This window comes from Pteronotus mesoamericanus, unplaced genomic scaffold (assembly GCF_021234165.1).
Source record: "Pteronotus mesoamericanus isolate MK-2021 breed Mesoamerican mustached bat unplaced genomic scaffold, CSHL_Meso_final contig_557, whole genome shotgun sequence".
NCBI lineage: Eukaryota > Metazoa > Chordata > Mammalia > Chiroptera > Mormoopidae > Pteronotus > Pteronotus mesoamericanus.
In genome coordinates, this window is record NW_026555200.1 from 2,226,591 (window position 1) to 2,240,777 (window position 14,187).

Consider the following 14,187-nt stretch of genomic DNA (forward strand, 5'->3'; position numbering starts at 1 on the left):
TTCCGACACCCACTCCCAAATGCGAGCCTTGTGAGTTCAGAGATGTGTCTTGCTTGGGGTTCTCTCCCCGGACCTAGAATAGGCCCTATGCCTAGTAGGTGCTAACTAAACATGAAGGAATGAAGTCCATTAGCCTCCCCTCCCCTACCCCGTTCCCTGCAGTGGGACAACCTCCGCAGGTCAGTTAGAAAAATGTTTTCCCTTGGGCCCAAGTGCCCTACGGTGACATGGGTCAGACAGCGGATGCCTTAAAGCGCTGACCCCACGTGGTCCGCATTCTAGTTGTGTTTACAGCAAGCTGGCGTCTGGAGCTGCCCGAGCCACAGGGCGTCCTGTGTCTCCTGGTGAGGCGAGCGCTCTGCAGACCTCTGGCTCAGAGGTAACATTCGCTCACATGTTTAGCAGAGCCTGCCCTGGGAACTGGAGGGCAAGAAACCTCCCAGAGGGGCAAACTCTAGTTCACTGACACTGGCTCCCCAGTGGCTGCTGAGCGGATCTCTAAGGCCACACTCCAGCCCCGGGGGAAGGGCGCCGTGGCCCTGGAAAGAGGCGGCCGGTGGCTGCGACTCTCAGCCGGACTCCAGGGAGAGCTCACCTGCGGTGATGGCGTTGTCCCTCCGTAAGTTCTCACCCTCGTTCTTCAGGGATGTGATTTCCAAGTTCCTCTCGGACAGGGTCTGGCACAGCACCTGGCTGTAGCCTTTCTGTAGGGCACTGACCTGTGGGTGGAGGCGACACACAGTCACAGGGGGTCAGCCCAGGTCTGCAGGACACACCTCCAAGGTTGGACAGCAAGTCGGATTGATCTTGGGTTGGGGGGTTGCGGAAACCAAGCTTCTAAGTTTTAACTAGTGCAGGGGACAGGAGAGGGCCTGGTCCTTCAGTGACCACAATTTCATGTGTAATCAAAACGCGCAGCTTTGTGCCTACACAGGAGCTCAGGCACAGTGAATACCCGATCCCTTATGACCTCTGAACTTCCTATGACCTTTGAACTCTCAGCTATATATAGACCAGCCCTTACTTAGTTCCAGATCATCCAGCACCACTGGATGCAGAGAAACGTTCGAGAGAGGGGAGCAGGTCATAAAATTAATTCCCTCCAATGCCAATAACAATCACTTATGTCTCATAGAACACTCCAGAACTTACAGAGCCCATTCACAAATGCTACTTCCTCGACAGTGCATCACAACATCACTGAATGCTAAAGGTGCCGTCACTGTTCCTATTTTGCAAGCGAGCAAATTGGGACTAAGAGCGGTGAGGCCGCTTGCTCAGGGTCGCAGGGCGAGGCCGAGGTGGAGTTAGGATTCAAACCTCGTTCCTGGTTCCAGTGCCCCCATCCTGCCCCATGGCTCCTGGAACCACTTGTAAAGGCTGGAGGCTGCCAAGCAGAGCATGGGCTGGGACCTTCAAATTCTGCCTCTGCCACTTCCAGGCCGTGTGAACGTGGGGAGGACAGCAAACTTAGTCTCAATTTTCATTCTGCGAATGGGGCGATGGTAGCCCTAATCTGATAGGACTGTGAAAACGATTCTAATAAGTTAGTATGTGTGCAAGTGCCCCGATCATGCCCGGCACGCCATCTGCGGGTGTGAGCTGTGACTACCATTTCACCTGACTCCCCAGAGCATGTTTTTGCTTCTGTCTCGGGGGAGGGTGGATTGGTAATACTCTTGTGCGCATTGTAAGCCTTGTCTCGGTGCACTTGAACCCCAGTGTGACTGTTGTTAAGAGGAAATACAGGAATCCTGGTAATGGTCACATCGTGTTGTGGGCATAGCATGAAAGAGGATGGGGGTCAGGCAGGCACAGACTATGGGTAAGGGCCTTGCCACCAGGTGGCGCTCATGATCTTTGTTCTTGGTTTCTGTCCCTCAAAATTTTGTCATTCTCACGCAGGTAGAATTAACGGATTCATCAAGGTTTCATTTCATTTTCTGACCCATTTCCTGCCCCATTATGATTCATATTCTATGACATTTGGGGCAGTTACATTTACTTTTTCCCTGGGGCATCTGAGACATGGGGGGGAGTTTTGTTAGAAGGTGAGGGAACAAAGGACACTGTCCCTCACCTTCCCCAAGGCTATGCTTTTGCACGTTTGTGTTTTGGAAACTCTGAGTGAAAAATTTCTTTTACCTCTTACTGTTCTCTGTGGAGTAAATGCAACTTTTCCATAAAAAGTACTTGGAATAATTAAAAAATTGTTTTTCCAGCTCTCCTCAGCTTAATGCTTTTATTTGTCTGATATCAGAGGCACAACAGAAACTTCCAGAAGGGATGGGAATTCCCCCCCTCCAAAAAAAAAGACTCCAGTGCTTCTAACAGATATAAAATATTTCAACTGAAGTATAAGTTTTAGGATTTCAGATTGTGGGAAAACTCTTATAGTCTTCAAACCCCTTCATTTCTTTCACTACCAAAATAAACATCCATATTGTCTATGACTGGCATAAATACCAAGAAGTTTAATGTCTGTTCTGCTGTGTAATAAAGTAGGCACTGAATCACGAGAAAGCTAACAGCAAGAGACAGAGCAATGGCTTCAAGATAGTAATTGGGCTGCTCATCAGCAGAGGCGTACAAGTGCCTCTGGAGGTAGGCGTTTTCCAGTGATACCGTGGCGGAGTGAGGATCCTTGAGGGCAAACCATTATGCACATACTACCAGGGGCACAGGGAGAACATATAAAATAATCAGACCAATAAATCAATCTGCCATGTGGTATCCAAGCTTCTGGCTGAATGTTCTGCAGGCAATAAAATATTTAAGAAACTAAAATATGAGTGGATCAAACTCGATTTGAGTTCCAACCCAGTGCAGCCTCTTGTTCAGATATGCCTTGTTATAAAATAGTCTCCTTCAGTTACAAGCGAAGACCACGGAATGGGGCAAGGCCACAGTATGGTGAGTCAGTATAATTATTTCTAGATAATTTCTCCATAAAAAACCCCTTCCCAGATATTACCAGCCACTTCAAACAATACGCAAACGTGGCGGGCTGACAGTCAGAGACTTGTGGGAATCACACAATGTTATATGTCAGATACATGTCAACTAAAAAAAGGTATGTGGGGAGTATTTATCCTCGCCCATGTACCTGGACAAGATGTGTCCCTCTTGTTCAGGAAAGCTGTGGAATGGGAGAATAACTAAAAGGGATATTTCTCCATCCACTGGCCAAATGGGGCTCAGAAAAGAACAATGCTCCCCAATGAGTCAGCTACACGTCAAGGCGGCTGTCTGTAGTAGTAGTTCCTATAGGGCAAGCTACTTTCATTGTTTTTTCCAAAACGGGTCCGAAGGAGAATCATTTGTTCATTTAAATGTTAGGATATGTATTTGTTTACTTGGTTATTGTCTCCCTCATCAGAATGTAATTGGGGGAAGGCAAGGATCACGCCTGCCTTGTTTTCTGCTGAATTCCCCGAGCCTGGAAGAAGGACGACAAAAGGTAGGCACCCCACCAATATCTATCTGAATGAGTGGACACATGGATGAGCAAATGAATGGACGGATGAATGAATGAACAGGTGTGGTGCTATCAGGCGGAAGGACCATGGAAGGTAACCAGGTCTAGCTTTGGCCTCATGGAGTGTACAGTCTCCGGGAGAATCTCCAAGGTCCACTGTACACAACCTATGTCCTTTTCTAGGGCATCGTGTCTAGGACGGAGACTGTGCAGCTTGAGTTGGTTACAGAAGGGAAATGCAGTACCGGAACCAGGGAGTAGAGGCCCCAGGCCTGACCAAGGCTTTACACAGCACCACGCACTGAGGCCAACATGCATTAGTGGCCGATGTCTTTTTCTCATCAACTTCACTGAGCTATAATTTATGTACACAAGCTATGGTCAATTTTAAAGTAGTTCTTAAAAAAAAAAATTGGATCTAATTTTCAAGAGGAAGACCATGACTGGTCTTCCATGCAGAAATTCTGGGTGGAGAAGTTTTGTTTGATGAAATTCCCCACGAGTGAGCCAGCAGCTGCCTTCGGGGTGCGGTAAAGGCCTCTATGTTTGGGATACTGGGGGCCCTGTCTCTCCTTCTCTAGCGAACTTCCCACAGCTCTTTCTGGCTGGGGGTGGGTGTGAGAGGTGGTCCCCAAAGCGACAGAGCTGGGTGGAACTATTATAGTGGGGCAAGAGAACACAGGGCCAACAAGGAGCTCAGGTCGTGCTGCCATCGCTAGCTAGCTGTGCGAGCTGCAACAAGTTCCTGGGTGTCACCGAGCCTGCCTCGGTCTTCCCATCTGCAGAATGCATGTGTTGGAGGATCAGGAAGTTCGAACAAGCTAATGCATCTAAAGCACTTGTACCAGTTCTTGTGCAGGGTAAATGCTTCATCAGGGTTCATATTTGTTCTCACTAGGCCAGAAGCCTGCCAAGTCTCTGACCGCGGGGATTTGCGCCCTTCCTGCCATGCTGTGCTGACCACGCCCTTCCTAGCTGTCTGGAGGGCTCCCCTGAGCTCTCCTCAGGCTCTGCCTGAGAGCTCTCACCTCGTGCCCTGATGCTAAGACCTCGATCGACTTGTCTCAGAGTCCTACCTGGCTTTTCAGGTTCTGGATCTCTCTCTGTTGGTCGTCGATGTCTTCATCCGGACCTGGAAACTTCTGCGAGGTCACCTGCTCGCTTCTGGAGGTGGCTGTCTCCAACAGCTTCTGACTCAGACTGGCCAATTCGTTCTGCAGGTTCATGATCACAGCATCTTTGTACTTGGATTCAAGTTCAAAATCCGAGAGACGGCTGACTTCTTTTCCCAGCAGCAGAATTATTTCATCCTGGATGGAGGGCAGATGGGAAGCTTACTAGGTGTGGGGCAGGGGGCAAGGCAGAGCTCATTTAAACATATACAGGAAAAATGCGATGTGATTCTTTCTGGAAAGTGGGGGCAGGCGGGGAGGGGGGCAGGCAGAGTTGGGGAGGCAGGCGTTCCAGGCTCCGTCACTTGGAAAACCTCATGGAGACAAGAGTTTGGTTAAAATGATCTCCTTGTGTCTAGACTCCTGTAAATGGATGCTTTATGCCTCACAGGCACTAAAACTTTCCTTTCCCCTAAAAATTATACTTTCATACCGAGGACACTAGCCAGTTGAGACCTTTTGCTGCTAGAAAGTTTATTTATCATATTTTTTAAATTTATAATATTCAACCCAGTACATTGGGGACCTAGAGAAGGTAATTAGAAGAACGACGTTCAATTTGACCACATTCTGCTTATAATGAAGGCTATTTTTTAACTTCAAAAAATTTAATATATTCTGAAATATTTCCTGTCTCTTTCCACTCTCCTGGTATTTCCTGCCTCTTTTGGTTATTCATGTAAAAATTTATTCAGGAAACTGAATCTGGAAGGTAAATGAGGCAGGAACGGTGATTTATTTATGTGGGCTCATGTAAACTCTGGGTGGAAAAAAATCGCCGGCTGCCTTTACCTGAAGGTATAATGAACGCGGCCCCCTATCTCTCTGCAAGAAAAAGTTCTGCAGCCAAAGAATTTGTGAGATTATTCCCCAAAGGGACAAAAAATCCCCCAGACTTGTCACTAGAAGTCATCAATAAAATGTCAGAAAGACTGAAAAAAAAAATTCCCAGATGCATTTGCAAATGCAGCTGTAGGATTTCTGCTTTTAAAGGAACCCCTGCTCTTCCCACCATTTTCTCTTGGTTGGAAGGAGGTAAGCGGGCCACTTCTGGGCCAGCTCACTGCCTGGGGAGCTGTCCCAGCGGCCTCACAACCTTGCAGCGTCCCGACCCGGGGAAGGACGGGGTCAGGAGGGGGCCTGTCTGCTGCTGCCAACCGCTGTCAAGGCTCTTCCCTTGGGTCTCTGCAAATGCTGTGACAAGATGTCAGGGGACAGCATTGTATGCTCTGTACTCCTGCGCAGCCTCCCTTGTTTCGCCCCATGCTAAGGCACCCAAAGTCTCCCCTGTCAGCCAGGTGCTTGTAATTACCATGCAACAAACATTTATTGAGCAGCTACTGTGGGCCAGGCCCTATGCTGGGTGCTGGGGTATCAAGAAGCCTGCAGGGGGCGGTGTCCAGCTGTGGATTCTGGCTTTCTAGGGGGCATCCCACCCTTCCTCGAGGGAGCGCTCCCCCTTCCATGTGGTCTTGGTAAGGCTGGAAATCCTGTGCCCTGCTCCTTCCTGTCCCACCTCCCCATGTGTAAGTGACTCAGGCAGGCCGATCAGTTTTCTTGCAGATGTCACTTGTCAATTACAGAGGGAAAGGATCCCACTCCTTTTGGATCATACACTTTAAACGGACAGTCTTGGTTGCTTGAGTTTGTCTTTCCCCGCACACCAGCCAGCCTGCTGTTGAAAGCCAAGCTCTGAGGACGACAGGGGAGAGACTGGCAGTGGGGACTGTTCTGATGGTGTCAGCTGAGCCCCTGGATCCAGCCGTGCCTGAAGCTAGAAGGCCTTTACATTTTCCAATAAAAGGAGCCAATAAGGGCTTTTACGTTTTTTTGGCTTATGCTAATTTGTTCATTGTCACTTGTACTTGAAGGAGTCCTTGGTAAGGACTTGGTAAGTCAGGGCATAAATGGCTCATACACAGAAAAGAAAATGTAAATGTGGTTGCATTGTATTTCCGGTTTAACAGCTGGGGTGGATTGGAAAATGGCCACAAATACGTTGCAGCTTTTGTTATCTGGCTGTGGAGTCAGCTTCCCCCGCCCTGTACACCTGGGCCGGCCCTGTGACTTGCTTTGACCAACTAAACGCGGTGAAAGTGATGCCGGGCAATCTCTATGCAAGCTCTATGCAAGAGGCCACCGGCTGACCGTAGTTCCATGAGTGAGGCCACAGGACAGCAGAAGGACCTTCCAGATCAACCTGGAAAACAGTAAATTGCTGACACTAAGTGTTGCGGTCGCTTGTTACACAGCAGTTGATACCTGATATGGCCTCTGAGCCTGGCTTGTCAACTTACTGCCCCATTTCTCAAAGTCTGGTCCCAGGACACCTGCGTCAGAACCTCCTGTGTCTGATCAGAACCCCGAGTGGTTCCCCTCCTCACAGACTCCGAGCAGGGCTGCCGGCTCAGGCCCTGGGCCTTCAGGAAAGCAAGATATCACACGACTGCTTCTTTTAGGATAATGTTCAGGTTGTGTCTAAGGGAGAAATCAATCCGGACCCGCCCCAGGATTGCTTGCGTTCACCTGTTCCGACTCCCGATCCTGTTTCACGTGCTAAACCTCTCTGGTTCTCTCCCCTGACTCAGTCCTCTCTGACCTCTGTGTTCACCTCCTCCTGCCAGGAAACATGCTTTCCCACCACCTTCCATCCCTCGTGGCTGACCAAACAGTTACTTGGTTAGAATTCCAACGCTGCCCCTCACGCTGTGCAACCTTGGGCAAGTTACTTAACCTCTCTGAGCACCAGTTCCCTCATCTGTAAAGTAAGGATGAAAAAGTTTACTTTTAAAAGGTGGTCAAGATTTACAAGGTAATTGCATGTCTAGTGCACAGGACACGGTCCAGCACAGAGTAGGTGCTCAATACATTGTGGCTGTAGATGTCGTTCCTTGGGATAAAATGAGCAGCTCCCAAATCTTTGTTTGAATGTCCCGGGGGTAAGAGGTAGTTTCTTGGAAGCAGTAACAAGCGCACTTCTAGAACAAGAGGCCCTGGCAGTCCCTCTGCGGTCCTGCTTGCTGCTGCGGCTCTGTCCTTCCCCTGAGACCCCTCACCTTGTCCTGCTGGGCCAGGTCCTGGTCCATGTAAACCTCCATGCAAGGCACTGCCCCGGGAATGCCCTCGGCCACCGACTGTCCCGGCAGTTCCGCGGCGCTGGTCCACACTAACGCGAGATCAACAGAGAGCACGGGGAGAGCGTGAGTTCCCTCAGGTCCTAAGGACTCCCTCAGATTAAACTTCACATTCATTTCCCACTGAGATTTATGTCTCATGGAACTAAAAAGCGACAGAGTGGTGTATCTGTTCCTTGAATAACCACGGAAGTAAATATCACAGACATGTCAGAACGGAAGGAGCCTCCTCGTTCCTCTCTCCCGGTGTTAACTGTGCTGGTTCACTCTGATGTGTCTCTTTCCAGGCTTTTTCCTATGCCACAGAAGAGCTGATGATGCTGGGCAGGTCATTTACTCTTTCAAATCCTTAGTTTCCATAAGGGACACAGACAGCCTCTGCTATAAAGGGCCATGTGAGGATTAAATGGAATAACGATGTGGAGCAGGGGGTGGCAAACTACGGACCTAGGGACAAATCTGGCCCTCTCTGTTTTTGCAAATAAAGTTTTATTGGAACAGAGCCACAGTTATTCATTTACCTATTGTCTGGGGCTGAACCCAGCTACAATGGCGGAGCTGCATAGGAGTGACAGAGACCGTAGAACCCACAAAGACTACGGTATTTACTCTCTGGCTCTTCACAGAAAAGGTTTCCTGCCCTTGATCTAGAGCTTTTCGCATGGAATGCTAGCTATTTTTATAGCAATAAAACAAAGAAAACGTGTATATATTGCAGAGATTTTTCTCCGGCTTGCTTTTTCATTTGACAATATGTCAAAGATATCTTCCCATTGTCAGTATTTATAGGTATACTGCATTCTTTTAATAGTAGCATTGAAATCCATTCATTGTACAAGTGTCCCTAAATGTATTTAATTGGAATATACTTGATAGATACTTGGTTTTGATTTTCTGGATTTTTTTATCCTCACTCCAGAACAGCCTTATTGATTTTAGAGAGAGGAATAAGGAGGGAGAGAGGGTGAGAGAAGCGTTGGCGTGAGGGAGAAGCATCAGTGGGTCGCCTCTTGAACGTGCTCTGACCAGGGACAGGGCCTGCAGCCTTGGCATGTGCCCTGACCCAGAATCGAACCCATGACCTTTCAGTTTATGGGATGATGGCGTACCAACCAACTGAGCCACACCGGCCAGGGCTTCCTGATTTTTAAAAAAAAACTTACCCCCAATATTACAAGGCCTATTTAAATGACTTCCAGGGCTTCTGGCTTTGTTCTGTTTGGGGGCCCTGCCTCACATCACATCGAACATATCAGAATGTGTTCACATCAACACCGAATACAATTGCTTTTGGTGTAGGAACTTTTGAAAGGCTTTCTATAATTCTGCTTTTGAGCTCACTTGGCTCCGAGCGCTGTATTTTAAATTTCCAACCGACTATGATTTATGAGTGCGTTTTTATCTTCTTGTGAAGTGAGAAATGGAACCAATTGTTTTCAAGGGGAATGAAACATTAATGAATGTTAACATTAACCATTAATGAAGTGCGCACCGTCACATCTGTGGACATTTATTTAGTCCTTTATTCATTTTGATTCTACACTTTTTACTTAATGTGTTTTAGAGCCGATGATTTCCCTCCAGGTTGAGATGAGCAGAACCCTTCTCAGCTGCGCCCAAGGTGCTTTCCCTGCGGGGGCAAATGTATCCAAAGTCAGACACCGCTGGGGGCGGCCGGACCTTGGTCACGTCCCTTCCATGCCTGACAGCGGCCATCACTTCTCGTTGCTCTCTGAACGTGGTCTCGAGCCGTGTCCCCTGGGAGCGCGCCCTGCAGCCACCCTGACCATCCTCTTGAACTCGCCCCATCCCTCCCATCACATGCCACTGACAGTCCTTGCACACTATTCGCCCCACATGCCCTTAGTGAGTGTCACTCGCCTTTCCGCGCTCAGCTTGAGTGTCACGCCCTCTGGAACACTTTCCTGATCTCCCACCTAAGTCGGGTCTGACAGCCATGAGCTCCCGGGGCACCGGGGACCTCTCCCGCCTGGAGTTGTCATTTTATAGATGCTGTTCTAGGATGGTTTTGTTAATGTCAGAATCCCTGACTATGTGCCCGGCGACCAAGTCAGTCTGGGGCCCTTAAAATGAGCTTACTAATCCCATTTTACAGATGTGCAGCCTGGGGCATAGACAGAGAAAACCTCTGCCTGAGCTCCCTCCGCTAGAGAGAGGTCGCACCCCACCTGCCTCCGTTCTGTTGGGCACCTACGGGTGGAAAAAGGTGCCCAGGGGAACTGAGGACAAAAGCGCAGCGCCTGGCCCACACTCATAACTGGTGTCTCACGGAAGGCTTGTCGGCCTCTGGTGCTTCCCAAGTGTAAATGCTGGCTTTCATGACAACACCGTGTGGCAGGTACTGTTACCAGCCCCACTGAGACACTGGGGGAGGCCAGGCGCAGACAGGGCCTGACTGGGGCCACCCAGCTGGTACGGGGCACAGTCAGGGTCTGGCCCAGGCCGTGTGGCTCCAGAACCCGGCACACAACCATCACGGTACTAGCAGGTCCGCCCAGTGTGGTGGACTGACGAACGAGGGTGCGAGTGCCTGATGAGACGGCTAAGGCGACCGACTGTCTCGTGAGCCCAGGACTGAGGGGTTTCCTGGGATGGGAGGCTTTCGGTGCCAATGCCGGGGAAGTCCCGGGCAAAGGGAGATGAGAAGGTCCCCGAGAAATCGTTGAGAAAAGAAAGCTCCCCACCCAGCCACCTACATTCCTACCATGGCAGAGGCCTGCCGCTCCGCCAGGCGGTGGGACTCAGGGAAGAAGCCCTGCAGGTGCCAGCGGATGCTCTGGTGTCGGAGGTCAGCAGGTGTGCTCGCCCCACCCTGGGAACACCCGCGCCACCCAGAGCATGCGCGCTCCACACTCTCTCATCACACTGCGCATGCGGGGATCTGGGGCCCAGAGAGCCAAGATGGCGATTCCCTCGCTCTTTCTCAAACACTCTGTTCTCCTTTTGTCTTCCTTTCCAGTCTCTGGAGACAGCTGCGTCGCAGGCGGCAGGAGGGCTAAGTGCTGAATAAAGTAAGGGGGCCACTGAAGGGCCTCCTGCGGAGTTTCATGGACCTGTTCCAGCAGCCGCCCAGGCTCCCCCTCCACTTCCCCAGCCAACTCTCAGATCAGAAGACGTTTATTTGAGGCTCACTTCCCCCACCTGACGCTCTGGGATCCCAAGCAGCCGAGTCCCAACTAACAAGAGCAGCACTGACTGGTAGAAAATCATGTGAGCTACATAATGCAATTTTAATTTTTCTAGTAGTCACATTAAAAAGGTAAAAGGAAGAGATGAAATTAATTTTAATGATATTTTTATTTAATGCAATATATAAAAATGTTATTTCAACATGTAACCAAGACAAAAAATATTGAGATACTTTTATTTTTTTTAATCCTCGCATGAGGATGTCATTAGGATATGTTTACTGATTTTTTTTTGGGGGGGGTGGGGAGAGAGAAAGAGGAAGAGAGAGAGAAAGAGAGAGAAACATTACCATGAGAGAGAAACATCATTGGTTGCTTCCTGTATACACCCTGCTCGGGGACTGAACCTGCAACCTAGGTATGTACTTTGACTGGGAATCAAACCCACAGCCTTTTGGTATATGGGATTAACGCTCCAACCAACCAAGCCACACTGGCCAGGGCAAAGGTCCACACTTTGTTAAGAGAGGCAAAGGTTTTCTTAGAACCCTAAAAAATCGTGTTTTTTTAAAAAATCAAGAGCCAGCTTGGAGAACTGGAGCATAGAGTTTGCTCCAAAGCATGGACTAGAGAGACCCAGAGGCTGACAGTGGGGGAATTTCCACCATGTGAAGTAAAAAGTGCTTCCCTGGGTATAGGGCCGAGGGTCAGGGGAATGAGGATGAAAGTTTGAAAACAGATGAGACCTGGGTGAGAGGCTGTGGTAATAAAGCCCAGGCAGACGGGAGGGCCTCTAAGCCATGGGACGACTCCTTCTCCTCTTGGGGAGAATGTACGCCCCACAGGGAAGCCCCAGGTTCATCATGGCATTGGAGAAACTGGTGGCGAAATCTACTGATTACAGTGGAAAAATCAAATGGCTGAGTAAAAAAAGGAAAGAAAGAAAGAAAGAAAGAAAAAAAAAAACCCAGCTCATGAGTCCCACAAAAAAGAATGGGTAAAAAACCTCTCTGTAGGAACCTACATTTGTTCCTGTCTACTGTTCTTGTACATTGTTTATTTGTTCCTGTATTTGTTATACAGGACAAACTACAAAAGATCAAACTAACAAGGATCAAAAGAACAAACTAAAAAGGATCAAAATAAAAGGAACAAACTCCAAACATGGAAAAAAATGAATGAATCTCAAAAATATTGAATTGAATTTAAAAAAGCCTTTCAAAAATAATACATACTACATGAACCTGTTTATTTGAGATTCTAGAACAGGAATATCTAATCCATGGTAGAAAAATAATTCAGGAGAAATACGTTTCTTCTGAAGGGCTTTTGCCTAATAGGGTGAACCCCAATAGGAGATACCCCCCCAACTTGGACTGACAGAGTCAGAGGCTCACAAAAGGAAAAGAAGCTTTTGGACTCCCAAGTTCCTACAGGCAGGAAGCAGAGGATAACACTGTGCAGCTGCAAACATGCGATACCTTTCACATGCTTGTGAAAAGGCAGGATGATTCTGAGGGCGGAACTAAGGGACCGGAGTGTAGAGCTAAGAGCCATGGTCAGTTATTTCTGGGCAAGAGTAGGGCTGAAGCCTAGTCAAGAAACTGCCAGTGTTTTCCTGGCTGGATTTCAGAACTGCTTTGGGCCAGTGACTCCTGTGTGTTTCCTGCTCTTCTCCTTTTGGAACAAGAGGAGCCTCTGTAGCAGTTAAGCTATGTCTGTCCCACCAACGCTATGCTGGGTGAGAGGGACAGACAACTCGTCTCTGCGGTTCACGGGTCTTCAGATTGGTAGCAACGATATTTGACCTGACCTTAAGAAACTCCACCCATGAGCCCCATCTGTTCCCTGGACTTCATTTAGATGAGACTCTGGAAATTGAGCTGATGCTGTAATGAGGTGAGACTTTTGAGGGCCTTGGGAGAGGCTGAGGTGGGGGTGAATCACGGAGGACCGGAGGGCAGCGTGTGGTAGCCAGCCTCCAAGATGACTGCCAGGAGTTCTTGCCGCCTGGTATCCAGGCCCATGCGTCATCTTCGCCCCCTCTGGATACAGCTGACTGTGTAACCAGTAGGATATTGCAGAAGTGACAGAGAGTGACTTCTGAGGCTTGGTCATGAGAGATTTTGCAGTTTCTACCTTACTGTCCTGGATCACTTGCTCAGGAGGAGCCAGCTGCTGTGTCATGAGGACCTGCCAAGCAGCCTTCTGGCGGTGTCCGCGTGGGGAGAAACGAAGGTCTCCGCTGACGGCCACATGCGTGCACTCTCTTGCAAGCAGAGGCTCCAGCCCCAGACAAGCCTTCAGGTGACTGCACCCTGGCCAGCAGCAGCTTCACTGCTTATGAGAGACCGTGTGACACAGCCGCCCTCCTGAGAGGCCTCCAAATTCCTGACCTACAGAAACTATATCATACTTTTGTGGGGTTTTTTTTGCTGTAGGCTGCTAAATTTTGGGAAAATTATAATTCAATAATTAATAAATAATACACATGGTATGTTAATTTTACATAAAAAACTGTTGAACTCTAGTTAATGGTATATATGCTAAAATATTTAGGGGGAAGACTACAGATGTGTGCAATTTACTTTGAAAAGTATAAAAACATAAGCTGGATGAATGAACGAAGAATTGATAGATGTAATAAAGCATACAGAAACATGTGAATGGTAGAATTAGATGGGGTTCTCTGAAAAATTCTTTTTACTCTGCTATATGTTTGAATATTTTCCTATTAAAACATTAGGGGAAATGGCTGAGTAATTTCTTGACTTGGGTGGTAGGTACATGAGGGTTCATTTGATGACTGTGATGGCAATGGTGATGTCAACTGTAGAGACACATGTCATTGACTTCTTTGTGTATTTCACAGTCATAGCTATTATTTGCATGGCTGAGGAATGGACAAGGTGAATGTTCCTGAGCGACTGGGGACTCAGAGGGGCCCAGGGCTGGGACTCAGAAACAGGGAACAGAATCTTGACACCAGGAGCCATGGAGGAAATGCGGGAACCCTGCCAGGGGCCAAGCCGACCCAGCCACTCCGCCAGCGCCAGCGAGGCTGGTGAGGCCAAGGGACAGTGACAGACAAGAGGTCTCCTCCCCTGGTGCCATGAGGCCTTCCAGAGGGAGCGCATGGGGGAAGGGACTGTGGAGGCTCAGCATCCCCAAAGTGACCAGGCTGTGAGTGACAGCCACCAACATAACCAGCCTTAAATTTGATGGAAAAACATTAGGTTAGATTGAATTTGTCA

The 14,187-nt window shown here is 48.7% G+C and overlaps 1 protein-coding gene across 1 annotated transcript in view; it reads right to left on the bottom strand.

Moving 5' to 3' along the window:
- FHAD1 (forkhead associated phosphopeptide binding domain 1) overlaps positions 1-14,187 on the bottom strand; it is a 107,520-nt gene that overhangs the window by 64,200 nt on the left and 29,133 nt on the right. The window contains exons 4-6 of the mRNA XM_054579635.1: positions 7,707-7,816; positions 4,555-4,788; positions 596-719 (exon numbers count right to left, since the gene is read on the bottom strand). Of these exons, the coding sequence (XP_054435610.1) occupies positions 596-719; positions 4,555-4,788; positions 7,707-7,816 (468 nt within the window). The remainder of the gene's footprint in view (positions 1-595; positions 720-4,554; positions 4,789-7,706; positions 7,817-14,187) is intronic.